Here is a 25,837-nt window from a genome sequence, read left to right as displayed (position 1 = left end):
ACACACAAGCACGTGCTTTGACAAAAATCTCAGGTATTTTTGCACATGGAATGTATCACTGAATTTCTGAAAAAAATTAAAATAAAATCATCATTATATTGCAAATAAAATGCAAATAGAAATTCAGCATTGCTCCCCATCAAACAGTCATAGTGCATGCTTGCCAGACTTCTGTGCTCCTCCAAATGACAGATTCATGGATGGTGTGTGCATGTACTACATACTCAGCATGTGAGCCAAACAAGCCATTCCTCTTACCATGTACTAAAGCACAGGAGCACAGCATGATGTACACAGAACACATGCATACCCATTTGGGAGCAGTAGATTCCTTGAGATGACTTCTGAACTATTATGAATAAAACACAAATAAGACATTCTGCTGAGCAATTTTGCCAACCTGATAACTTTGAAGACTCTAGGAAAATTTAATTCCTTACCAGGTGTAACGGGATCGCTGAGATTTGAAAATTTAAAGTGATCATGACTAGGAACGTATCTAGCATGCTCTCTCCTCCACCCTATTAAAGTTACAGGGATTATTAGGCTTCTGATTAGACAGAATATTCTGCATTTCTACAGTCTTCCATTTTTCTTTATCAATTGAGAGAATAAGAGCTTTTTACTTCCTGTGCTTTTTGTTCAGTCACAGGAGCTAATTTTACAAAACAAGTAGTGATGCACAATTGATTTTCTGTGAGAAAATGTATTTCTGTGAGCTAAATGTATTTCACACACAAGTATTACTGTACACTCAACGGAGGGCACACAGCCACAGACAGCCCTGCTTAGGACCATGGAAGAGGTAGAAGACTTGTTTCAGAACATGGCTTGGAATTTGGATCTTTCTGAGTCAACAGGCTTTGGCAGCCATCATTCCTCAGCTGCTGCCATTTGCTGTCACTTATGGGTTACTTAGCTGCAACCCCTTTGTGTTTCTTCTTACTCATATGTATCCCTGTAGTGAGCTCAGAGCAGTTTGCTCTCCAAGCTTGGGGCATTTGTTGGTCGTGTTATGAAACCCTCCTAAGTGAAAGGAAGAAAGAAACCTGCTTCCTCAAGCAGCTCAAAATGCCTCAAAACATGTTCAAAATACAGCAAATTTCTCTCTTACTGTGATTCCAGTTGTGCTCCTCAGCCAAAATCAGACACAGAATTTGCATCTAATAGAGTATGCAACCCCCAAATGCCTAGCCAGGTTTGCATTGTGGAATTTGGTTTGCATTATTGTTAAAATGCTGCCAAGCTCCATCAGAGCAGTGGTCTACCTTTTGATCAAGGTCAAGGGTGATCCCCACATGGTGATGCACAGCATATACCTAGCAGAAATCACCTAAATCTCAGGGTTCATGCTTCAGTAGAATTTGAATTTACAATGAAATTTAGATTTATAGTATGGGAAATGTGGTACATGTGTTGATAGTATTTCAGTGAATTATTTTCCAATTATCAAATCAATGTCAACTGTGTCAATAATAAACATTTTTGATGCGTTGAATGTGAAGTATCCTTATAGGCTTTCTTTTGTCTTCCTAGTAGTGTGTGCTAATACTAGCAGAGCTATGGTTCAGAATTAATGCACAGATATCTGTACCTTTATTTTTTTTTCTTTTATTTTTTAATGATGGCAATGTATCCCTGCTTCTTTCTCCTAGCCTTGCAGGCAGTAAGAGCACTTCACATGCATCTGGTTATAAAAAATTAGATACTCTGCCTATCTTTACAATATGAGGATTAATGAGTCATTTTGGAGGCAGTCTTCTCAAGGGTAATTCCCGCTATTTGTATCCTGAGCCCAGAGGCAGGATGGATCTTCTGTGCATTTGAGCAAGGAGCTGGCATACCATCATGAAAGTGTCTGAGTTGCTTTATAAGGAACCCCTGGGTGCAATAACAGGGAGTCTGGCAGAGGAAGCAGGGTGGCAGTGCAGAGGGTTCTTGAAAGAAGTGGCTTAATTGCTTTACTTTATGTTCTTTGAAGCAGAAAAATGCTTCTGGCTAGTCATTCAGAACAGAGTAGGTAACAAGCCTGTTGAAATCTGCAGTGAGGAATATAAAGCATCAGAGGGAAGAGTCACTCTTGCCACTATTTTTCCTCTTAAGTGTAAATGAATCATCCCATGAGGCAAACAGCTGTGTCAGGATTATAGGAAGTGTAAATTCCTATCTGCAATGTTTTATATCTGCACAGCTGTGAAACTAGAAACATTCACCTTCTGCTCTGGAATTATTCTCTCTGCTCAATCACACCCCCAAAACAGAATGAATCTATCTGGTGCCCAAGAAAACTGAGATGCAGTACAAAGTGCTATTTATCATTTGAAGTCGTGGTCAGAGATCCTCCTCCCTAGATGTACTCCAAGCTGTAAAAAATCTTTCTCATTCCCCAGGTGAAAAAAGTACAGAATAGCATATCACCAGAATTTGTGCAATCTCATTTGAAACAACTGACCATCAACAACATTAGAAAGAAAGTGGAGAGGATATTCAAGGAAAGTTAAGTGATAGCCCTGAATAAACTCCTCATTTTTAAGAACTTATATATGACCTCTAGGTTTAGTACAGGAAAGGAGAAGCCTTGTACCATGTACCCTTGGCACACTGCCTCACATTCAAGAGCAGTTCCTGCTCCAACACTCAGGCTGGCTGCCCTCTGCACTCCCAAGGAATATCTCAGCAACACCAGAAACATTCTGGCCTGCATTTCACCTCCTCAGTGCTCCAGTGGTCTGCAAGGTGACTGGGAGGGTAAGCAAACCTCATGTGAAGAACCACACAACTAAAGTGTTCAACTAAACCCTCATCCCAGAGCCTCATGCCTCTCCAGTTCTAGCATCTTCCTAGGAAGAAGCATGTTCCTCTTCAGGTGTTTGTGTTTTTGAAAGGTCAGGTTTTATGTACAGTTGTCATGGCTGGATCAAAAGATATCTACATAAAAAGAAGCAAGGCCATGTCCTTTTCCTGTAGGATGGGAAGCTGAATTTTCAATGCCTTTTATATGAGCTAGGACCTGATGAAAGGTTTCTAAGCCAATAGATTAAGTTGGGAAGATGGACAGATTCTTGGTAAAATTTAATTTTTTACACACAAATACTGAATTCCAGTCTAAGTGACGTCTGGAAATAATTACTCTGGGTTTTAAATTAATTATGCTAATCAATGGCACAGCAACAAGTTTTGGAGAAAAATTAAGAGCCGTGGTGCAAAAAACAGTACAAGTCTATAGGGTTATTCACCCTCAGCCAGCAGAGTGAGGCATATGGGTAATTATCACTCACAGAGGACTGAGAAGCAGGAGGGATTTCATGGCACTGCTCTCTGTTGAGGTGTGGGCATCTGCTGAAGAGGTCAGAAGGGTCAAGGTGACCAAGGAGAACATAATCCCAGAAGGATGCCCAGAAAGACCTGACACTGAGCTGGATAGTGAAGATGGAGAAAAGGCTGTGTGTACTTTGGGTCACCCCAGGGCAGCAGGAGCCAGCTGTTCACTGCTCCCTTCTGCTTCTTCACCTTCTCCCCTGTGTCAGCACAACTCTTGGTGCAATTATTCAATCATCTGGCAGGGAATGACAGGGACAACTAATCTGGGTCACAATAATGCCAGAAAAAGAAAGGAGAAAAAAACCCCTCTTATTTCCCAATTTAAGTTCACAGCATGGCTGTCTAGATTCTTGTCCCTGCATAGGCAAAGTGATGGCATGGAATAAAAGAAGGCTTTGAGTGTCAGTTCTGGCTTAGGGCAGCTTAAAGCATTTGAGGATTTACAGGCTATGATAGCCCAAAGTAGCTGCAGGAAAATCTCTTGGTTGTCTGGGACGGCAGCAGGAGAGATTTTTGAGATAACTTATATAACACTAAGGATTAAGAAATGTATACAGCCTTATGTTTCAGAGGATATGGGAAAGTAAAAGGGAAAGGACTGCTCACTAGCTGGGGGGCACAGAGGTGCCTGGGGCCACACTTTGTGCTCCACCAGAGCCTGCAGTGCCCAGGCACACGAGCTGTGGCCGCACACCCACGCAGTCCCTGCTGAGCCCACGCAGGAAGCTGCCAGCTGGGCACGAGAGCCCGCGGCTCAGCGGGGCTGGTGCCACCCACACGCCTCGTCTGCTCGCTGGGCACTGGCTGCAGGTGGCTGCACTTTCAGGTGTAGCTCCCTGCCAGTCCCTGTCAGTCTGCTCGAAGTAGATAATCCCTCTGTGGGGATTTCTACAGACTGTGGGATTTGCTTTCTTTGGTTTGATTGGTTGTTTGCTGGGTGTGTTGGCTATCTGGTTAGTCAGCTTGTCTGGGAGGCTTTGAGACACAAAAACATTAGAAATGTGACATAAATCCCAATTTCCAGACAATCATTTCTCTGGGAATGCAGGGCTTGCAAGCCAGTCAACGCAGGCTGAATGGAGCCATCTGAAGATTTGGGTTGTGCCAGGAAAATAAATGGCCAGAAGATAACATTTCAAAAAAAAAAGTCCATTCAAGTAGAGGGGAAGACTAACAAGAACTCTAAGTAAGAAAGTGTGAAGATTCCTGGCTTTAATACACCAAGGATGAGGAAAGATCAATAGTGTTGGGTAAAGAGAAGGAGGATCTACTAACTAGAAGGTGGCTTGTAGATGGTTATTTAAACTGAACCTGTGATTCTCTGGGGCTGAAATTGCAAACAGCAGCAAACATTTCATGAGTGAGGAGTTGCTATAATCAGATCAAGGGGCACTTGTTTCGATACAGTTTATGATCAGCTTTGACATCTCTGGCTGTGGTGCTGCACTGCAGCTGTGCTAGACTAACAGTTTTTTGCTGAAGGGGACAACTCTAACCCCTTTTCCCCAAACCATGGGCACTGGGGACAGTTTCTCTGGTGCTGACATTAGTGTTTATCTGACCTTGAAATCTGGCTCAAGGAAGCCAGCAGACAGTAATTAATTTTCTTTTCTTTTTTTCTTTTTGTAAGGATAGTTTTATAGGGTGGAAGAAAGCCACATCCTGCACACCACAAAAGAAGAACTATAGAGAGCAGAGAAGGGAAAACAGCTTAAGAAGAGATAAACTGAAGCAGTAAGCTAGAAATGGTGAATTATCTATAATGAACTAACAAGAAACCTGGAGTTTGAAGCAGTAAGCTAGAAATGGTGAATTATCTATAATGAACTAACAAGAAACCTGGAGTTTTTAGTTGTCAAGTGGGCTTGAAAGTGACAAATTGTGTGATTGCTTTCAGCCTGCACAATAGTTTGCTGTTTACAGTGATAATGACTTTTAACCTGTGTTGTCAGGTGTGGGAGGCTGAATGCCAGAGCACATATTTGCTCTGAAGAATTAGTTGACTTGTTATTTCAAAATTAAATAGTCTCTTAACAACTTTAGTGTGGAGGCAGATGTTATATTGATACAATATACTTTCAACCCACACTGAAAGTAGTTTCTTAGAGTCCTTTGGCACAGGAGAGAACCTAGCTTCTCGTGCTGGCCATATTCATTAGTGACTCTTTGACAGTGTCTGTCTTCTGTGTGGTGGAGTGTGTTCTACAGATACATCTTGGTCTGAAAACCATAAAAGAGATCAGACAATGAAGAATTTACCCATTTAGAGTCCTTGAGGCACAGAGGTAAGAACACAGAGAACAGGGGGGAATATGGTCAGATCTCTGCTCTGGGTGTTGAGTAGTTTTCAGTGTGTTTGGGACAGAGGAAAGACAGAATCAGAAGACAAGTAAAAAAAAGTATCACTCCATACTACTCCATACTCCCAAAAAAACAAACAAAAAAAAAAAGAAGTCAAGCAGAAACCCAAGAAAGAGATTTTAAAATTTGCCATTCTTCCCTTTACAAACTCTTAAAATGCCAAGAACAAAAATATAAGAAAGCAAGTTGCCCATTACACATGTCTGAGGGACAGACATTTAGAAAAGACTACATCCAGATTTTGGACTGAGTAGTGCACCAGAAGTTAGCCTTTGCTTTGCATCATATCCAGATACAGGTATTTGTAAATGAACATGTCTGAATCTGCAGATTTTATTTCTAAGAGGGTGTAGAGCCATACCCACCTACATTCCCTTAACAGAGACGGACCACCTTCTCTCTCTGGGGATAGGATTCATTTGTGAATTAGAGTCTGGCTAAAAACAGATGCTTTGTCATCATGTCATCATAACATCTGCAGTTTGTCTTGTGGTGTTCTGGTTTGTCAGGCATCTCTGAAGTAAGGGGAGAGCTCATCACAAGAAGGGATAAACTCGGTGGACAAGCCAGAATACAAAATGCCTTTCACATCAGTGAAAGAGAAGACATGAAAATGTTGTCCCCTTCTTGGGCTCCTATGTGCCTTTTATGTGTCCCTAAGCAAGGAAAAGGATTAAATAAATAAGCAGTAGTTCTGCATTTCACATTAGTAACTTTGCACTGAATTGCCGGGCTGAATCTAAAGTATTTTTCAGATGTTTTAATTTGAGGGAAAAAACAAACTCCAGTATTAACTGTATATAGATGTGTATAATACTTCTGCTGTTTTATAGTCTTGTTCTTATTTATAAAGAATATCAGGGATCCACATCATACCCTTCAGTACCCACATTTTTCACCCCTAAATTAGCTCAAAGATGCATGAAAACACAAGGTGACTCAGAGACCCCTGCAGAATAAATGCTTGCAGAACACCCTGCACGTTTATTCTAGCAAGTATTTTTACATGAATTATGTCGTGTTTGTGCAATGTCACAGCTCTCTTAGTTTCTGCTGAGGTGAGGTGAGCAACAGTGGCATGGGCTGAAACATCACACTGAAAATAGAAAGGAGGCAAATTGCATTCTTGACTTAAAAAATGTTAGTGACCTCTAGAAGACTTGTATTTTAGTTCTTCGTTCCATTTCCATTTTATATTTCAGTGCAACACTCACAACATGGGTGTGGGGATTGTTTTTTTCCCCTAAGGGTGTGCTTATGAGAGTTGGAATCTGATTTCCATATGAAATATAAAGAACTATCCAGGGGTTTAGGTGCTTAACTGGATGTAACCTTCAACACCTATTTATGTATCTGACACTCTTTAAAGGTGAAGTTTTCTTCCTTATTTCTCTCACAGAGAAAATTGAAGCCAAAACAATGTGTGAGTGTGCTGCTAAGTAGATAAACAACACTTGCTTATCCCTACATGGGAACACAATTGTTTGTATCACTCACTAATGAGTTGATGCACTTCTGCAGCATCCTAACTGGATATGAATAATGTATACAAGTACCAAAATACAAGGAAATGTAATAAGTGATCCAGTCAAGCAAGAAATTAAATTACAAGTGGTGTCCTTATTCCTGTGGTTTATGCCAAGAAAGATACTAGCTTTCCCCTGGATTTCTGTAGTGCTGCTTTTGCTTCCCCTCAGTCAGGAAGCGGAGATTATGGTAGATAACTACAAAGCTCCCCTCTGATGTAACTCTGTATCTTTCTGTCATTGTGCTTAAGTATTGAGATTCATTAAACAAAGCTGCTTGGTGCTACAGAAGTGCCCCCAAGCAGAAAAACATTTTGTGATTCAGCATCTTGAGAGCTGCAAAACAAGAGGAGGAGTAGTAAAGTGAGGTTCTCCAGCAGTCCTTCGGCAAGAACCAGGCTGGACTCAGAGACTGTGCCTTAGATATATGTCCTGTCAAAATCTCCTGGGAAAACAAAGTTGTGCCCACCCCTGAAAAGAATGTGGTAAAACTGCCATAGACTGGGAACTTCTGAGAAAGGGAGGAAATTGCATAGAACCTTACACAACATCCCTCTCATTTAAAGGGACCAGGCACGTAAAATGTGGCTCTAACTGGTGATAAAGAAGCAGAAGTCTGGATGGGAGCTCAGGGTGCAGGCAAAGTATCCTGTAAACTTATTCAATATAACATGGGTTTTGTCTGAGGGGGGTTTATCCCCACTGTTCTTACTGGGAAGCTGCTGCAGAACTTCATTCCAAGTTATTTCTCCCAAATGTAGTCTCAGACAGCCTCTCTTTGGCTGGGGAAACAGGCCCAGAGGACTGAGATTAAATCGTCAGACCTTTTGGTTTTGTTTGATCACAAACATCCCAATCACAGCATGTATTTTTGTCCCCTTCTTCTCCTCATCTTGTTTTAGGAATGGCATGTGATCAGCTATGCATGAGCTGTGAGTCCCTTTGGCTGGTATAATTTGACAGGAAACCTTACAGTGCAGCTATGCCCCTTATTTTTCATTAGAAAGATTAAAAAAAACTGCTATCACCAGACTGGTTATTTTGCACATATACACACAGACAGACAATTTGGTATATAATTTGATATATGCATATGCCATGCCTGGTTTTTAAATAAATATGGGTTTTAGTAGTTATTTAAATGAGAAAGTATGTAAGTCTGGAAGTGATATCTGAGGGTCTTTTATCCCTTATTCTGTATTTTATTTTTGGTCTATTGGCCAGAACTACAATATATGTGTATCATAATCAAATGCAAATTCAAGGCTATGGAGGACAATATTAGATATGATTACATAGATCAAATTTAACAGAGAAACCCTGTAGCAGGGCTGGAAGGGATTGTTATTGGAATGTTAAGTTTCACACTCCCCCGTTATTTTTTGTTTCTTCCCAGTTCTTTAACATTGGTTCTAAGAGTCTCTTTGGAACCATGTAACTGTCTTCTGGGAGTTTTAAATATTCACTTAAATCAATATACTGACAAGGACAGAGCAGCTTGACTGGGTTTGTTGTATTTTCTTACATGAAATTCACATCACGTCCACAAGAGAACTGGGTAAGAACTCTTACATGTCACAGTGCTATGTGTCTGTAAAACCTTTCATGGTTTAAGACCAATAAACAGTCCAGCAAAACCAGTCCAACTGCTGAGAGAGAGCACTTTCAGCTATCCTTTGTGAGCATGCAAGAGGCTTTCTCAAAAAGGCACAGCAACCTCAGAAAAAGGTGAAGAACTACATTGAATACAGAAGCTGGGTAAATGTTAGGGAGGGCTGAAATCAGAAGATGAATCAGCCCAGGCTGGGGTGCCACCTGCCTTCCCTGTGACAGCTGTGTCACCAGGAGCCATTCTAGAATTGCCACATCTGCAACAACCTGGGAGGGAAGCGACTCCTCTTCCATGACATGCCCTGAGTGTGATGCAAGGGTGAACCAAACGTTCAGTGGTTTTGAAGCCCTGTGCCCTGGTGGGGAGCTGGGAGCCTCAAAGCCATGGACCAGCACAGCACCTTGTGCCCCATGGTGCCACTGCCTGACAGAGTCAGCCCCAAAAAACAGGGTGTGGTGTCAGCATTTTATTGGAGTTAATGGAGAGATTAGATATACAGCCACAAATTGTTTAAATAAAAAACTTTATCTGTCCTGCACAATTTTGCCTTTTTTTTTTTTTCTTTTCAATCTCTGAATAAATAATTTCCCACTGGCAGAAGTTCACATCCTTTCTGCTGTTCCAAAATTCTCTTTCATAATATGCCATTTCCCTCTGGGATAAGCTTCAGTAGGATGGCTGTGCAGGCAAAGCAGGCTTAAGGGTCTTCTTGAAAGTCCCTTGGAATGTAGTATTTTCCACGGTCTGTAATGGTAAAAATTAGGACGTGGCTTATTGTGTCTGCAATACTAGTGCAGGACATGAGAAGTTCACCCACTGCATCAGTTTTCTAAATTGTAAAGCCAGGTAGTCTACCATCTCCTGTCAGATTCGGAAATTGTCTCTATAAGTGGTTTGGCACTGTTGTAGGAAGGCAAAACTACACGAGATGCTAATCTCTGTAAGAAGTATTTAAAGATAATTCCTGTGTGCTGCAGGCTAGATGACACACTTCAGGACCAAAGAAAATATTTCTTACATTGTGTGTCCTGAAGCACAGGATTTGATATATCTCTTTTACAAGAGAAGGTATAATGGTGACCAGTTTTCATTAATCCTGCTTGCACTTTATACTAAACCTATTTGTTTCAGAAGTTTTGATACATTTTAGCCAGACCGAGGGAAAAATTCCCCGTGGCTATTGCCAGATAGAGGTAGATTGGTTCGCGCTTTTCTCTCTCCCTCCTTGCCTCTATAACCCTTGCTTAAAGAATATTGACTGTGCAGAATAATAACATAATAGTGAGAAGATGGAGTACTCCTGAGCACCTATTTCTGTGACAGGGCTGTTAGGTTGGATTAAGTGACAGGCTGTAAAATATCTACACTTGAGCAACTGCAGCAGAGCATGCAGAACATTTACTCTCTGTGTCTGGAAGCTCCAAGTCTTGCCATGCTTCATTGCACACTTGCATCCTCCTACCACCATGAAAACCAGTGAAACAAAATCTTCTGGAATCTTCTTGTGCTAAGATTTCCCTCACCGTGTGTCTGTGGGAGGCTTTGAAAATGAAGGAGGTGAAGAGCCCAAAAGCCTTTGTGGACTGTGAATGGCCAAGGGAAATGAGGCCAGAAAAGCACGGCTTGTCAGTACAGCTTGCTCAAGATGAAATGATAGCTCAATGAGTCACTTTAAAGAGAAACATTAACTTCAGAATACCTGGAGATAATTTTATAACTGGCAAGACAAAAAGCAGAAGGTTTCCCTAAGCCGTGTGTTACTAGAGGTTACTGAGAACCCTGATTCTCAGTTAAAAAAACTGTATGTAGGGAGCCAGCACACAGGGAGAAAGGACAAAGGGAGGCAGGAAGAAGTGAGTAGAGGATGTTGGGTTGTCTGCAAATTTTTATTAGAATAAAATAAATCACATTTGAGAGATCATGGCCCAGGTGACTGGATGCCTGTGACAGCAGTCTAGAGGGATGGACTGCTGAAATGTGTGAAAAAGATAAATTACATGTTTGGAAGTACTTTAAATCAGCTATTAATTTCTAAAGGCAGACAGATGGATGAAAAATAATTGAATGTAAATATACTAAAATTACAAGGGGAAAGCAGGTAGCCTTTACATTAAAGTGGAGTCCTGACCATTTAGTAAGTCTTGATGGTTGGCTTTCTTTTAACTCGGATTTTGCTACATAATATATATTGACAATTAAATCGTTACTTACTCTGATTCAAAATGCACTAAATTGGTGTCCAGACCTGGGGTCTCAATTATAAATTTAAAATAATTTTTGCATGAAGACTGAGGGAGCAGATAAGCATCACTGCCAGACCTGGAACTTATTACCCAAAGAGACAAAATGAACTTTCTCTCTGTGGCAACCCCTGCAGCACTCCTGGAGAAGGCATTTCCTGAATCCTCATCAGAATCAGCATCTGAAGTGTCACTGTTTAGGTTTTTTTGCCTTCATGTAGTCCAGAAAGGAGCATTGCTTCCTCAGGGAAGGTATCATTCAGGCACTGTAAAATTGTCCTTCTCTTCAAGCCCATTGACCCCCATAGACCAAAATAACTTTTGAGACCAAGAAGAAGGCTAAAGATCACAGCAAGATTCGTACACAAATGTTTCCGTCTCACGTCTGGAAAAATTAAAAAATAGATGCAAAAGGCTCTCCTAACAAGTGCAGCTATGTCATCATCCTATAACTGCCAGGATCTTGTAATACCTTCAAGCAGCAAATGAACAATAAATGTACTCACAAAGCTTCAACACAAGCAGCAGATATCCCTCTCTCTTCATCTCTCCTGGTGGAGCTGCTCCATTTTTTATACATATTTAAGTATTCATTTGACAAGAGGGGAATAATGACAGTTGCTTGGTACTGAAGACATTCATGAGGGATCCCTCAGACCCAGATTCAAGCTCTCTCACAGAATTATGCCAAGTATTTCCCTAGGGTTTGCACTACAATATTTTTATCTCTGTTCCAAAATACTGCTGGACAAGAACATACAGAAAGGAGACTTGCCCTGGACAGTGCACAATCCAGTTATAGATCATCCACCTGGAAAAGAAGGAGATGCTCTTAGCCTAAGTGAGTGCTTTGACTGTTGGAGTAAGATTCCCTCATGATATCCCAATGTCTTCCTCTTTCTGTAGGAAGAAGAATGTCCCCCTGGCTCCGGGTAAATACTTACCAGCAAAGCCCAATTCTATGAAGCATTTTGAAAGGCCAGAATTTTCTGATGGAAAACGTATATATTCCACTGGAAAATTCCCCACCAGCTCTATGGGAAACAATGTTAGTTGTAATTGCTCATAGTTTAACTCAATCAAAATAAGAGTGAGCTCAAACCCTCAAGACCGCCAATACCATCTTGAGAGTCCAACAGATCAATAAAGGCAGTGTGCTTTATTATTTATGTGAAGACCAGTGTTATTAAGAAATGTATTTCCACTGAAACTCTGTTGGCAATGCAGTTGGGACAGATGTTTTTCAAGATGACTTTTCTGACCACTATGTCAGCACCAGAGACAGCTGAAGGGTTTGAATTGATTAATTGATCCTGTGTTAGTAGACTTCCCTGGTTAATTCTTTTGCTCTATTTAAGGAAGGAGAAAGGAATAGTGTTCAGCTTGCTCTAGTCCCCAAGCTATACTAGTTAAACTAACAGCATAACATTGCATGAAAATGCTTTATGAAGGCTTATATAAGTTTGATCTGTCCTTGTAAATGTAAAACAGTTTCCATTTTTAAAACAAATTAAATTTAACCCTGTATCTCCACATCAATTTAATTTAGATGGACACCACTTTTCTGTTTAAGAATTGGAATTCAATAGATTAAGCAGAGAAGAGATTTGATACAGACAGGAAAAGAGATGAAAATTGAAAAGCAGAAAAAGAAAACCAAACTAGGAAGAGGGATAAGGCATAACAAGAAGATAGATTAATACATCTAAAAGAAAAATCTTTTGAGTGTAGAACTGCTGGCCACCTATAGCCAGAAAAATGTGGCCACAGGGAGAGACTACTGAAGAATCTAGAAACAGCAACATACTTACAGGGACTAGAATTAATGAAAACATCGCAAATAAATCCCAGATTTTGATGTTTGACAAACAAACCAACTAAACCAAATAAAAAAGAAACCCACCCAAAACCAAAACAAAACCAAAACCATCAACAAAATAACCAAAACAAAACCACAAACAAAACTATTGAAAATCAGTCTGGAGATCATTCCTGTGGGCATTGAGCAAGTACCAGTAGCTTTGAGCCCTGTTTCAGGAAGGACCTAATTACACATTTGAGTTATCTAGGTGCTTCCAAGGCTACAGCAAATTCTACTTTTTCCTTCTTGATTTCCACAGTGACTCGCTTTTTTTTATCTGTGTTGTCACAATGTCCTCAGAAACTTTGCAATGGACTCAGCTAGGAGCTAAAAAACCTCTCCAAAGCTGTGGAATTACTTTTCATTTTGCCTTGTGACTTTATTTTGAAAGCTTTGTGTTTGTCTATTAAACTTCTCTCGGTTCTTCATGCCCATGAACAGAGCTGTCCTTTTCCATCAGCAATCCCAGGGTGCCTCTGCACCTGTGCTGGTTTGGGTGAAGAACATGCAGTAACTGCACAAGAGGTTTAGGTCAGAGGTGGGAATTGGGCTGTATAAAAGACACAGATGCTTAACCTGAGGGGAAAAAATGCATATTAACTAGGTATTGAGCTTTTAGTTTAGAAAAAACACTTAAAGCTCTGTAGAACTTTTTTGCTTCGTAACATTCACACAGGCTTAACATAGAGTTCGAGAAAATTTTACTAAAATTATATAACAAATTGCTTAAAAACTCAGGTAAGCCCTGTTGAGTTTTAAAGGTGACAATGATGAGAGAGAAGCTTGACTGTTGAATAGGATGTAATATTCTCTTATATTATGAACTGTATTCTAAGTATAACACATTTGGATCTTTTCAATTACTTTTTTTTTTTTAAATAAAGGTAGAAGAAGAGTAAGCAGAACAGAGAATTAGTTATTAAGTCACTCATGACCTAAAATATTCAAAAGGCCTCTTTTTTTGACAGACATCAACTTAAAGAAACCAACACTGTTAGGCAGAAACCACACTGCAGGGACACCACACTACTTTCTTGCAGATGTCTGAATCCCCATCTAGCTACCAAAAAGTCAGAGGAAGGCGGATCAGGCTCCATCTTTCTATTTGCATGGAATTCAAACTCTCGGGCTACGGAGAGTTTTGGCCACCTCCCTGGCCTCTGTGGCACACTGAGCTGTGTATTTGGGTCACTTACATCTCCATTCCCTTCCCTTCTGACCCCCTGTCTAGCAAAAAAATAAAATGTACTGAAGTAGCATAAAAACAAAATTGATAACAGCATGGGTTTTCTACAGTATTACCTCCATCACCAGGACAGATGAAAACAGTTCTTATGCTAACTGAATCAAAATCAACCTGAGTGACTCAGAGAAATCTACAGATCCCAAAAATCTGGGAATAAACTGAATTTTAATTCTATTGGGAAGCTCAGAAATGTAGGTTTCACTGACCCTGTTTTATTTTTATTTTTTTAAATTGGGACAAAAATCATCTAAGCTCATGTGTAGGTAGTCCTATGGTGCTATGGTGCTTCTTTAAAGATTAAAAAACAATAAGAGAATAAAGAATGCAAATTTTCAGACAGCTACTCACAGGGAGACACTGTTTGAAGTAACAGTTCTCTCTCCTGCTCAGCTGCATCTGGGTTGCTTTTAATTACTAGCAAGGAAAATAACGAGTTCCACAGATGTGAATGCAAATTCATTTTCACCATCAGTTGACTTCTGCAACTTTCACACCAACGCTGAGTTTTAGAACATGGAGAGATTTACACATATGACGAGCAAGAGTATTGCTCATAATGCTGAGTATTAAATAGAGCACAGGGATAGCATGGAGGGTGCTTTTGAATCACAGTCATGAGGACTGTCACAATACACTACCTTAAAAACTTATGTTCAGTCCTCAGCTTTCACACACATTCCAGCGACCTTGGGCAAGTACAATCATTCAGACAGAGATTTCTTTTCTAAAAGGCTACAGTAGCACCTCAGTTTGAACATAATGCAGAGCAACTGCATGTCAAGGCGTGAGATCCCTGTACAGACACCCATGGGACAGGGAGATGTTAGAAGCTGCAATGGAGCTTGGTCACTCGGTCACTGGCTGACTTGCCCCAGTTGTAGAGGGAGCTGTGCATGGGGCTCCTTCAGAGCAGGAGAGAAGATAATGAGCAGCACACCAATACCCATCTGAGACTTAGAACTAAATGGTCATTTCCACCTTCTCTGCTACACATGAGATGAAACTATTACATACCTTACTATTCAGCAGACTACAGTCAACCAAGAGAGGATGGCAAAGAGAGGGACAGATACAGATAGATGTGTACCTGCAGTCAATCCACTTACTTTGGATTTCCAGCCCCTGGCTTCTTTCTCCGGAATATGTTGAGGAAAGTGTTGGACTTGCAAGGTGCCTTGCCGTCCCCGACATGCATACGCACCACATCTGAGGTGGTGAAGGCACTGCGGACATTCCTCTCAGGCTTGGCTATAATGATGTACATCTTAGGAGTGAACATGCATCCCAGAGCCACTGTCACGCTCAGGCTCACTGCGAAACAGGTGGTGATGATCTTGTAGTTGCTCCCGAAATAGATGGGCACGAAGGCCAGCCAGATGATACAGGTGGTGTACATGGTGAATGCAATGTACTTGGCCTCGTTGAAATTGGCAGGCACATTGCGAGTCTTGAAGGCGTAGTAGGTGCAGCTCATGATGAGGAGCCCATTGTAGCCCACGGGAGCCACGACGCCCAGGTTGCTGGTGTTGCAGATAAGGTAAACTTCCTTAATGCTGGGGTAGGAGAGGATGGGCATGGGGGGCTCCAGGATGATCAGCGTGATCACCAGTGTCAGCTGCACGCTGATCAGAATGGAGGCGATGACCACCTGGGCCCAGGCGCTCATGAAGCGGGGCTTGCGGGTGCAGATCTTCTTCTTGCTGCCCGCCAGGATGCGCGCGATGCGGTTGGTTTTGGTCACCAGGGCGGAATAGCACATGGCAGAGGAGAGGCCCACCAGAAGGCGCTGGAGGTAGCAGGATGTCGTGGTGGGTTTAGCTATAAGGGTGAAAGGGCAGACGTAACCTAGAAAGATGCCAGCCAGGATAATATAGCAGAGCTCGCGGCTGGAGGACTTGACAACAGGGGTGTCTCTGTAGAGCACAAAGATAAGGGTGACAAACATGGTGACCAGGATCCCCAGGCAGGAAAAGACCACAGCCACAATAGACTCTATATTGCTCCACTGGAGATACTTTACAGGGATGGGTTCGCAGCCTGCAGTGTACAGAAGAGAAACAGAGTGTTAGAAAGGCAGCTCCTGGAAGGACCTTTTTTGCTGGATCTCAGTATAATCCAAACATTAGCATATGTCTGTATGGCGTGGATTATTAAAACCATTTTACAAAGGAGTGAACTGCGTGATAGAAAAGTTTGGATTAATATTTTCAAAAACCAGCCATCCGTTTTGGGTGTTGCAAACATTTTCTCATTATGCTGCAACAGGAAATTAGATTTGGAAATATCTGCTTTTAGAGATACCTGATTACAAGCCCAGCATACCAAAGGCACAGCTGGGAACAGAACCCAGACAAAGTCACCATAATCTCTTCGTTTCAGCAGGGAAAGTATTGTTGCAAATGGGTAGGTTTTTTACCTCCTCAGATTAATTTATTTATTCAATCATTACAACAATCACTATAGTTTGATCTACTACAATTTTTGAGACCGATTTTATGAATGTTATAAGTTAATCAGAGGTCTATGAACAGAAAAATGGTAATAAATCCAAAATTTTAATGGAACTATATCATAGATACTGTACCTTCTTAGTACATTTCTGCTTTTTTTCTCTTCACAGTATCTTATTCTTATTTTGTCAAACCCTCTGCTCATTGTTTTGCCTCTAAATAATATAATTTAATTCTTTTGGAAGAGTCAAACCCACAGAATATGCATGCCTTCAGATAAAAACTGTAAAGACTCTCCTTTCTGACTAGTACAGACATGCAAACATAGGTGTCTGTTAAGACAGTACTTAACTGCTCTCTCCCACACTCAACTTAAAGGAGTCTCTGGATATCTTCCTCACTGTGCTGAAGTAATACCAGCAATAAACACTACAGAGAAAATAAAATCCTTTGTGTAAATAAGATGTTATGGTTGTGAAGCTGTTATGCACATCTTTCATTATGGCATTTTCTAATTTCTGTTCTTCACTTAATAGTTCCAAAATGCTTTTAACATGTTTCTTTAACCCAAGTGAAGTATCCACAGCCTCTTCTACTTGTTTCCATCCTCCTCCAGTTTCCCTTGGACACAACTCACTTTATCTGCCTTTCCCCCACCTCTCAAGTATCTTTCCTCACAATCCCTCACCATTCCTGTCTCAGTTCACCTTACAGTTCAGGTTTTTTAGCCACCTCTCCGCACAGATGTCTTCATTACAAACTGCTGCTCCATCTTTTCTGATCCTGGTCTGGCTGCTCATGAACTCTGCCTATCTGAGTTGTTGGACATGGCTGGAAAGAGCAGGGGAAAGATGGTAATGTCAGCAAGCTTGTGAGAGAGGCATTTTTCCTCTCATTTATGCTGCTAGATCTTAACAAGGACCCTGCTGTTGTGATGGGCAAAAGTCATGCTCCGTCCCTTCCTCCTTAGTATGGAGGGTATTTGCAGGAACCATCTATGAACTAAAAGCTTCTGAGTCCCACAGTTTTGCCTAATTTATATGCACCTCCCACATGATGATAAAAGCTACCAACAGATACCTCTGCTGTAATGTCCAATACTGTAATGTAAAGTCCTTCCTTCCAAATAATTGAGAAGTAAGACAAGGTACAGATCATGGCTGAACAGTTTTACTGTAACCTCATTTTGAGAAAGAGGAGAAAAAATGGTTTTGGTTTAAATTAAAAAAAAAAAAAATCAGCCCAAGGCAAAGTCCTGACATGGAAAATTTCTGCTTGAACTTTTAATGTCTGCCAATGTCATGTGAACTGAAAGAAGGTCTTATAATTCTGTACAATTTTGTCTCCAAGCTAACTTAACTACAGGTGCTGTTGTTACACATTCCTGTAACATGAAAAACAATAGAAATTATAGCAGTGGCTACCAGAGTTCTTATTATAGAGAGAAAATTTTATAAAATAAAGAGAAAATTTTATAAAGAAAATTATTTTGCTGAATGAGGTCTGTTCAAAACTCATATAGGAAACCTATACTTCTAACCAATACTTTTGTGGTGAAATAGAAGGAAAACCTCTTTATGAGCAGTGTGAACCTTTGGCCATTTGCCTCAGCAGCCCTGATTGGAAGCTGGCTCCTCTATGACTTAATAAAAGACTAAGGATCAGAAGCTCCTGCTCATTGATTGAATCAAGTGAAGCTCTTATCATAAAAGAATCTGGTCAGTGGTTGTTGGAAGGGTTAAATTTCTATATGGACTTTAAGCTTAACAACATCAAGACATACTCACATTATTCCATTTTAAACTTTATTTTCAGGGGCTTAACCCAGATCCAACATGGTAGTTAAGCCTATCCTTTGCTTTAGGATTATCCTGTGTAAGATTTGCTTAGAAATGCTTCTTTAAACCAGTGTAATTCCCGTGCACCAGCAAGCCCAAGAACCACATATTGCACAAACTGCAAAAAGTTCCCTACGCTGCTTATTACCAGCTAACAGTTGTTGGTTGTCAGCACCTGTGAAGGTGGGTCATTTCCCAGCTAGGAGAAAGTAGGCTCTGGAACCCCGTTGAGACTGGGGGAGGATACTCTGGAAATTGTGCATGCATTTATAAAAACAAAACAAAATAAAACAACCCACTCAACAACTAAACCAAACCTCAAAAAAAGCAGAGCAAAAGTTTCACAGTTAAAATTTTCTGATAAAAGCTGTCTGGTAGTTTTCATGTACTATTTTCCCTGCATTTTAACCGTGAGTAATTTCCAAGATCAGAAGGCTAATCAATTTTTTTATTACTATATTCATAGTGCAAGGACAATAAGAGAATCTACAATGTTTTCTGATGTTATTAACATACCCAGGTAACTGATGGCCCCAAAACCTTATGATTCTTTTCATAAGACTATAAAACTTCCTTTTCTATCTTGTTTTATTGCTTATTTAAGTTGGTTTATGTAAACTGAGTTTACTAGCTTGGCATTTATCCATCTTATATTATATTCCGGTACTATAAAAGACTTCTCTTGGCACAAGGTCTAAGGTACTGGCTTTAGTGACTATTTCTCAGGTCAGATTTTCATCATCTGTGGTGAGAAATCCTTTGTGTCTGCTGAGTCCATTTCACTGAATTCACATTTAAGGGAAGAAATCTAAAAAAACTGTGTACATTTAAAAATAAAATGTCAGGAAATGATTGCTGAGCTACAGAGACTGATTTCAAATGGAGAAAATGAGCACCTTGAAAAGGATGTCTTACGAAATAGGTTAGTATGTGCTTCACGTTTCTTAAAAGGATTAAGGATTTTACAGCCTCCATCTGTGATAGAAAATGAGTCTAAAACCACATATATGTTTAGCATTTAAGATTTAAGGAAAGGGAAAAACAATCTGCACTGTGAGATGTTACCGCCTGTGTCTAGATGCTATGGTGACTGTCAGGGTATGAATACAACATATAAAATCAAGCTATAAAAACACATTTGATAGGAGTCCTGGCAAGAAAAGAGAATTCCAAATTAAATCATACCAATGGTGACTCCCACAAAGTTCAAGAGAAAAGTTCATCTAGATAAATCCCCTTCTTCTAAAGATGAGGATGGCATCAGCTTCCTTTCACAGCTTTGTACTTTGTAATATCATTCAAGTAAATCAATTTTAGGGGTTAAAAAATAAGCTTTTTTCTTCAATAAGACAGACTGAAGAAGCTGTGCGGGAGCAGAGTGCCGTTTCAGTGTTCTCTAGGAAATAAGTCGATGGCTACGCTGTCATTTGGCTGACGTTACTGTGATTTTAGAACAGCAGCAGTCCGGTCTCCTTGCTGAGAAGAAACACAAATCAGCAGGTCATCTACTGATTTCATTAAAAGTTAATAGATTGCAACATGCCCTGGAGATTTTTTCCAGCACTGATTCTTTCCACAACTCTTTTCAGCAGTGCCTGTCATTTTGACATGACCCCTTTTGAGCTCCTCTGAGCAGCTGGTAGCTCTGAACCATATTCTCTCAAGTGCATATTGATCTCTCACCAGGGTTTTTGTTCTGTCTTCTTTTTAATCAATAGATCCCTTTTTCTTCCCTGAAAAGTAGATATAAGCAATTCTGTGAACCTCCAGGACGAGAAAAACTTGTTTGTGCATGGATATCTGTTTTAAGATTAGCAGACCCTGGTCTCCTAGGAGCAGGAATTAAATATGGGCTTTTCAAATAGTCAGGACATTTATGAGAGGTTCTGTGGATTTTTTGGTTTCTATTGATACCAGATGTGTTTCCACTATTTGGGCCCTTACAGAATGTATTTTTCTTTAACTCCTCTCCCTGCGACCCACTGACATGAAACTAGAAGCATCTGAATGATCACTGAGATTTCTGTATACTGAGAAATCTGTTTGTCAGTTTAGCTGCAAACCAGAACATGGGCAGGGTAGGGTGGTGGGAGTAGGAGTGGGAGGTGTCATGTCCCATACACATCTGGGACATGAGCATAACGTATTTTCCATGGAAAATCAAGACAGACAATAGGTCACATTTCCCAGTCTCTTGTGATTAATAGTGTATTTTTACCTGGAGAAGCTTTCCCTCTCAAAATACATGCTCTGAGAGCTCATTTGGCTGCAGTTACTAGCTTGAAGTATCTTATAGAAGAAATTAATTGAAGTTTGAGGATTTTGTCTATGTGCTAAAAGTTGCAGCAACATATATCTGTCAGCCAGTCATGGTAAAGGACAAAGATGTGTTAAGTTGCACATTTGATCTTTGGCTAGGTGTTCAGATTGTTTCTGTGACTAAGAATAATGCCCTGCTGAATGCTGGCATCCAAGATTTGCAGAGGAGCCATGGGGGAGAGGTGCCTCTAGTCTTTCATAGTGACTCAAACCAAATGTTAAGGTCAGGGTGATGCTTCTCAATGCATTGTAGCTTTTTGCAGGGGGTAATGGTTGCAGTGAAACCCAGAGCAGAAGTGGAGGTTGACCTTGATAGGTAAAAAATAAACAGAAGGATGCCAAAGCATGCAACTCATCCAAGGCATATACACAAGAGAGACCAAGTCTAACTCCTTCCAGACAGCTTTTCTCAGGATTTTGTTAAAATTCTTCTTGCTGGTGGGTCCAGTGAGAATGATCTTTATACCAAACAAGAGTCCACTATTCAGTTTTTGAAGGTCCTGAAGTCCCAAATAAAGTGCTACCAATTGCATGGTAAAATGGTCAGAAAAGAGCATTGAGTCAATATGACAAGAATGCACTGAACTCCTGTGATAGTAACTGCTAAATTGCAGCAAATGCTGCTGAGTTCATTAGCAGTCTTAACAGCTTTATTAATACTTATGCTAAATGAAGGAAAGGAACAGACAGGCTATAGCATTTCTTCTTGGCAGAAATTTTGCTGTCTTTATTGTCTCTGGTGTTGCACTAAGCTGAAACACAGTCATCCTAATCTGCACTGGAATGTGTGTCCAAATATGTACCTTTAATATCTCTGCATGCTGCCATCTTACTTTCCAGCACACAACACTATCCTTGTGCCCTGTAGAAAAAGAATGTGTTTGGAGGGAACATGCCTACCTGTCAGGTCAGCATTTGGCCACCAGCCAAGCTCACAGGCTTTACAGGTGAATTCATCCTGAACAAATTCATTCTCCTTGCAAGCAGTGCAAATCCAGCAGCAGCTCACTTCTCCTTTCCTGATCACCTGCAACACAAAATACATCCTGGGTTCTGATCCTCTGTCAGAAAACAAAGAGGCACGTATCACCACCCCCCAGCAAACATAACACAATACACTGTTTAAAACATGACAGGATTCCTGTGTATGGCACCTTTCAAACAGCTAGAAAACACCAATCATGATTTTGTATTGATCCCTGTATTACAATTTGTGCTTAGGATTTCAAGGATAACCTCTGGGGACAATTTTATTTTGTTTTGAGGAGAGCTGTTCTGAGTTAAAAGTACAAAACCATTTTCCCTCTGGTACAGAGGCATGGTGAATGTCATATTTTCAATCAAACTTGAGGCTTAATCTGTGAGATGGCAGAGGTCAGGACAAGCAGTTCAGCCCACACTTAATATCTATTGCATAGTAAAAACCAGTAAACAAAGTCAAAGGTTAGAACCAAGAGTAATTCATGCATATAAATACATATATATATACATATACACACAAGTACATTCACATAAACATGCATTCCAATTTATGTGGAAGTCTTTTTGGGGCTCATTACACAAGTGTAAATAGAAATTAAAATAGGAACAAATTACAAAACATCCCACTAAAAGGATCTATTGGGTTTTAGCAGAAAAAATAATTAAGCAGTGACCAACCTCACGCTTCGGAACAGCTCTTTTAGGGACAAATGCCCCTGAAAACTTTCTTTCTTTGCTGTGAGGGCTACTAAATGTGATGATCCAATGCTAAAAAGATTATTTCCTTGTCTTGATTCCTAGTTTCATTACCCTGAGGCTGAAAGAAATATTAAGGATATGTCTGGCTCCTAGGGCTCTGACAAAGACTCTGCCCTTGTTTGCCAGGAAGGAGGAATTCAGCCTTTTCTTCCAGGTTTTCCTATCCACCTATATGCAGAGATAAGTACAGCAGTGAAATGCAAAATGTTTGTGTCATTGAATACTGGCTTTGTGGGCTTTTTTTTTTGTTTAACATTTTCTCATGCAGTCTGTGGAGAGAGTCCAATAGGTTTCCATGAGAGCTGAAGCTGGCATTTTGTATGCATAGTGTTTACATGTACACACATACACAAACTGCACAATCTCAAAAACAGGGAAAAGATGTTTTGGAGGGTGGTAAATACTGATAATGTTTCTCCTCCAAGATGCTGGAGTGTGTCACTGTGCCTTTGCCAAATCATCAATTGCTTATTGCTTAGAGTAGCAATCCAGAAATAAAAAGCCGCAAATGTGCTTATTAAATGAAAATAGAAAGGAAGGCCTACTCTAAGGAGATTTTGCTGAATGGGCTTCTTGCCATTTTAAACTTAATGCATCCATACCATTCTGATAGTGGTGAAACATGTCTTTATGTCATCCAGACAAAACTGGTAGGAAATGATTTGAAGCCTGATGCAAGTGCTACTGTTTGGGGAACACAGAGTGATTTCATTTGTGTTACCATTTGTCCTGTTGTGAACATGAGATATAAATAGGCATGGGGTTTGTTGGGTTTTTTTTCAGCTTTTCCTTGCAGGTGTAACTGCTGGAACAAAATACTGGACTCCTGTGGGTCACGATATTTTCGAGATCCCTCAAGTGCATCACAGTCACTGAATGACAAAGTGAAAATCTTTCTCACATAAGGTAAAACTCAAATTCTGCCACACTAGAAGATTCTGCATCCCTGCAAAGGATAATTTTAGAAAATATGGGCCTGTATATGCTGTTGTTAAAGAAAGGTATTAGTCTACGAGTCTTTTCTATCATTTTGGCATTCCTGAAGGTAAGGAAGTCCTACCCATTGACTTGAAAGGAGCTTGCTTGAGTTCAGGGAAAAACAAGTACTGGATATTCATATTTCTGTATCAGAAAGTACGTGTCTGAGGCACACCTTAATCTGGCCCTTCAGGCAAGGCTCGCTGCACACCGATCGGACCATTCCGCTCTTATTCATCTGAATCCTGTAGTCATCAATGTTGAGCACGCCCTCGTGCCAGGTCCCAACCAGGACATAGTCATAGCGGTTGGGCTCTATGTACTGCAGATTCATGATGTCATATCTGCAAGGAAAAAACAATGAGTCACTGTCCTGCAACATAAAGGACAAAAATTTATCTTGTTCTTCCTCTTCTGCCTCTAAATATTCATGTTATCCCTTAATACCAGGGACTTGGGTTTCACAAAAACCCAAAATTCTTCAGGATTTGCAGCAGAATCACAGGAAGTATCAGCTCTGATTGGCACACAATTGCTGATTGCCTGCCTTGCTTGCATAAAACTATGGGTCAAAAGTTGTGTGTCCAGGAAGAACAGCATGCCGAAGACAGTAAACTCTGCTGAAGATGCACGTGTAGGCAATGTCTGGATGCTGTGTTTTCAAATAATTTGTTAAAACTTCTTTAACCTTCACTTGGTGTCTCCATGCAGGCTGGTTGTAATATAGCCCTTGCTTGGGGCTCTTAAGCAGAAATGCTCAGACCAACTGAACTGGTTTGTCATAAGTTAACTGTAAGCTCTAAGTTTGACCATTCATTTTATGCAGCCCAGTGATCCTGTCAGGAAAAGTTAGCACCTCAGTCACAACATTTACTTCCTCACCCTAGGCAAGAAGGAGAGCACTTCCCTAGGCTAAGGTAAGGGAAGCATATAAAACTGCTACAATAAACATCCAGCCTGCTCCATTGCCTTCAATGTGTTGGTGTGTGCATCCCTTACTGATAATTATTATATTTATTCTTTTATCCACAGAATGCAGCTTGATTCTTAGTAGAAAATAAGCAAAAATGGAAGAATGAATGTTGGAATATGTACAGAGAGGAAGAACAACAAAAGAGGATAAGCCCACATCCTGGTCTCTTAAAATGGGAAGAAGGAGGACTTTGTTTAATAAATGACAAGAGAAAGAGCATTGAGAACAAGGAATCAGCATTAGAGTTGAAAATAACAAAGCATCTTATATTTTCTAAGCCTGGGATTTACTGCCTTGCTCTTCTTACTGGATTGTCTCAGTCTCTGGAGAAAAAAAAATATTTTGTTTATAATGGGCCTTGCTAATCTGTACATGCTTTAAGAATGAAAGGTGAGGTAAGCAAAGTACAAGCCGTAAATAAAATTGGGATGTTTGGTTGAGAACAAAGAGAGACATCCATTTGTCTCTTTTCCATTTTGAATTTCAAACATGGAAAATTTCAACTCCCTCTGCACTTCACAGAGGGAAGAGGTGCTAGAATTATTCTCTAGAGTGGAGCAGAATAATTTTCATAACTAAATCTTAGTTAAAGATGATTTAAAAAAATGCATATTTACAGCTGTAATTAGACCTCATTTTGGCAAATATGCATGCTCAGATAATGCCAGTGCCACTGCAGAGCTCCACTGAATCACGTGTGAAAAGGACCCCTGCCACTGAGTTCAATGGAGCTCCAAGCAGGAGGCAGCTCCATTGGTTGGGAATTGGCCACTAATCAAGGCATTGCTTAGGAAACGGGTAAATTTCAAATTCATTAGGGAAAAATTGCTTCGCATATCCCAGTTCTAACACTAAAGGAAGTGCCTAAAATAGAAATGCTGTTTCCAGGCTTGTGAAGAATGAGGATAACAAGAAGCAGTGAAAGTCAGGTATTTCATAATGGATACTTAACAGACAGGAGTGAAGCTCAGTGGAAATGTGAATTCCTCTTCCTAACAAGGAAAAAGTACTTGGATTTTAGTTTGACCTTATATTAGACTGACACAAAATCAGTTACTCTGGGCTGGAAAATTAATTCAGGAAGGAGAATAAAAGATTGCTAAAACCTCACATTCCCTTAATGGAATTTTTGAGCTCACACAATTTTTCATTTTCACACATATACATCACAAGGCACAGAGTGACACTAATGCAATATCAATTAAGAGGTTCTCCTGTGTTCTTGTAATACTATTCCCTTTCCTATAGGTTACCTGTCAAAGAATAAAGTATGTAGATTAAAAGCACTTACACAGCCTTGCGTTATGACAAGGTGTAGTACAATGTTTGCAGCTTTGATATGCAGCTTGAATTTTAAGTGGAAAAATATGGT

At 40.3% G+C, this 25,837-nt stretch overlaps 1 protein-coding gene across 3 annotated transcripts in view; it reads right to left on the bottom strand.

Moving 5' to 3' along the window:
- Positions 1–25,837, bottom strand: part of GRM1 (glutamate metabotropic receptor 1) — a 177,951-nt gene that overhangs the window by 12,419 nt on the left and 139,695 nt on the right. For 2 of the 3 annotated variants that reach the window (XM_041469882.1, XM_041469884.1), the window contains exons 5-7: positions 23,668–23,836; positions 21,675–21,801; positions 15,274–16,204 (exon numbers count right to left, since the gene is read on the bottom strand). In XM_041469882.1, coding sequence (XP_041325816.1) covers positions 15,274–16,204; positions 21,675–21,801; positions 23,668–23,836 — 1,227 coding nt within the window. Of the gene's footprint in view, positions 1–310; positions 350–15,273; positions 16,205–21,674; positions 21,802–23,667; positions 23,837–25,837 lie in introns of all 3 variants that reach the window. The other variant, XM_041469883.1, reaches the window with a different exon arrangement.

This window comes from Pyrgilauda ruficollis, unplaced genomic scaffold (genome assembly GCF_017590135.1).
Source record: "Pyrgilauda ruficollis isolate IOZ18807 unplaced genomic scaffold, ASM1759013v1 scaffold24, whole genome shotgun sequence".
Taxonomy (NCBI): Eukaryota; Metazoa; Chordata; class Aves; order Passeriformes; family Passeridae; genus Pyrgilauda; species Pyrgilauda ruficollis.
Note: the sequence above shows the minus strand (reverse complement) of the source record. Positions and strands in the feature narration are given on the sequence as shown.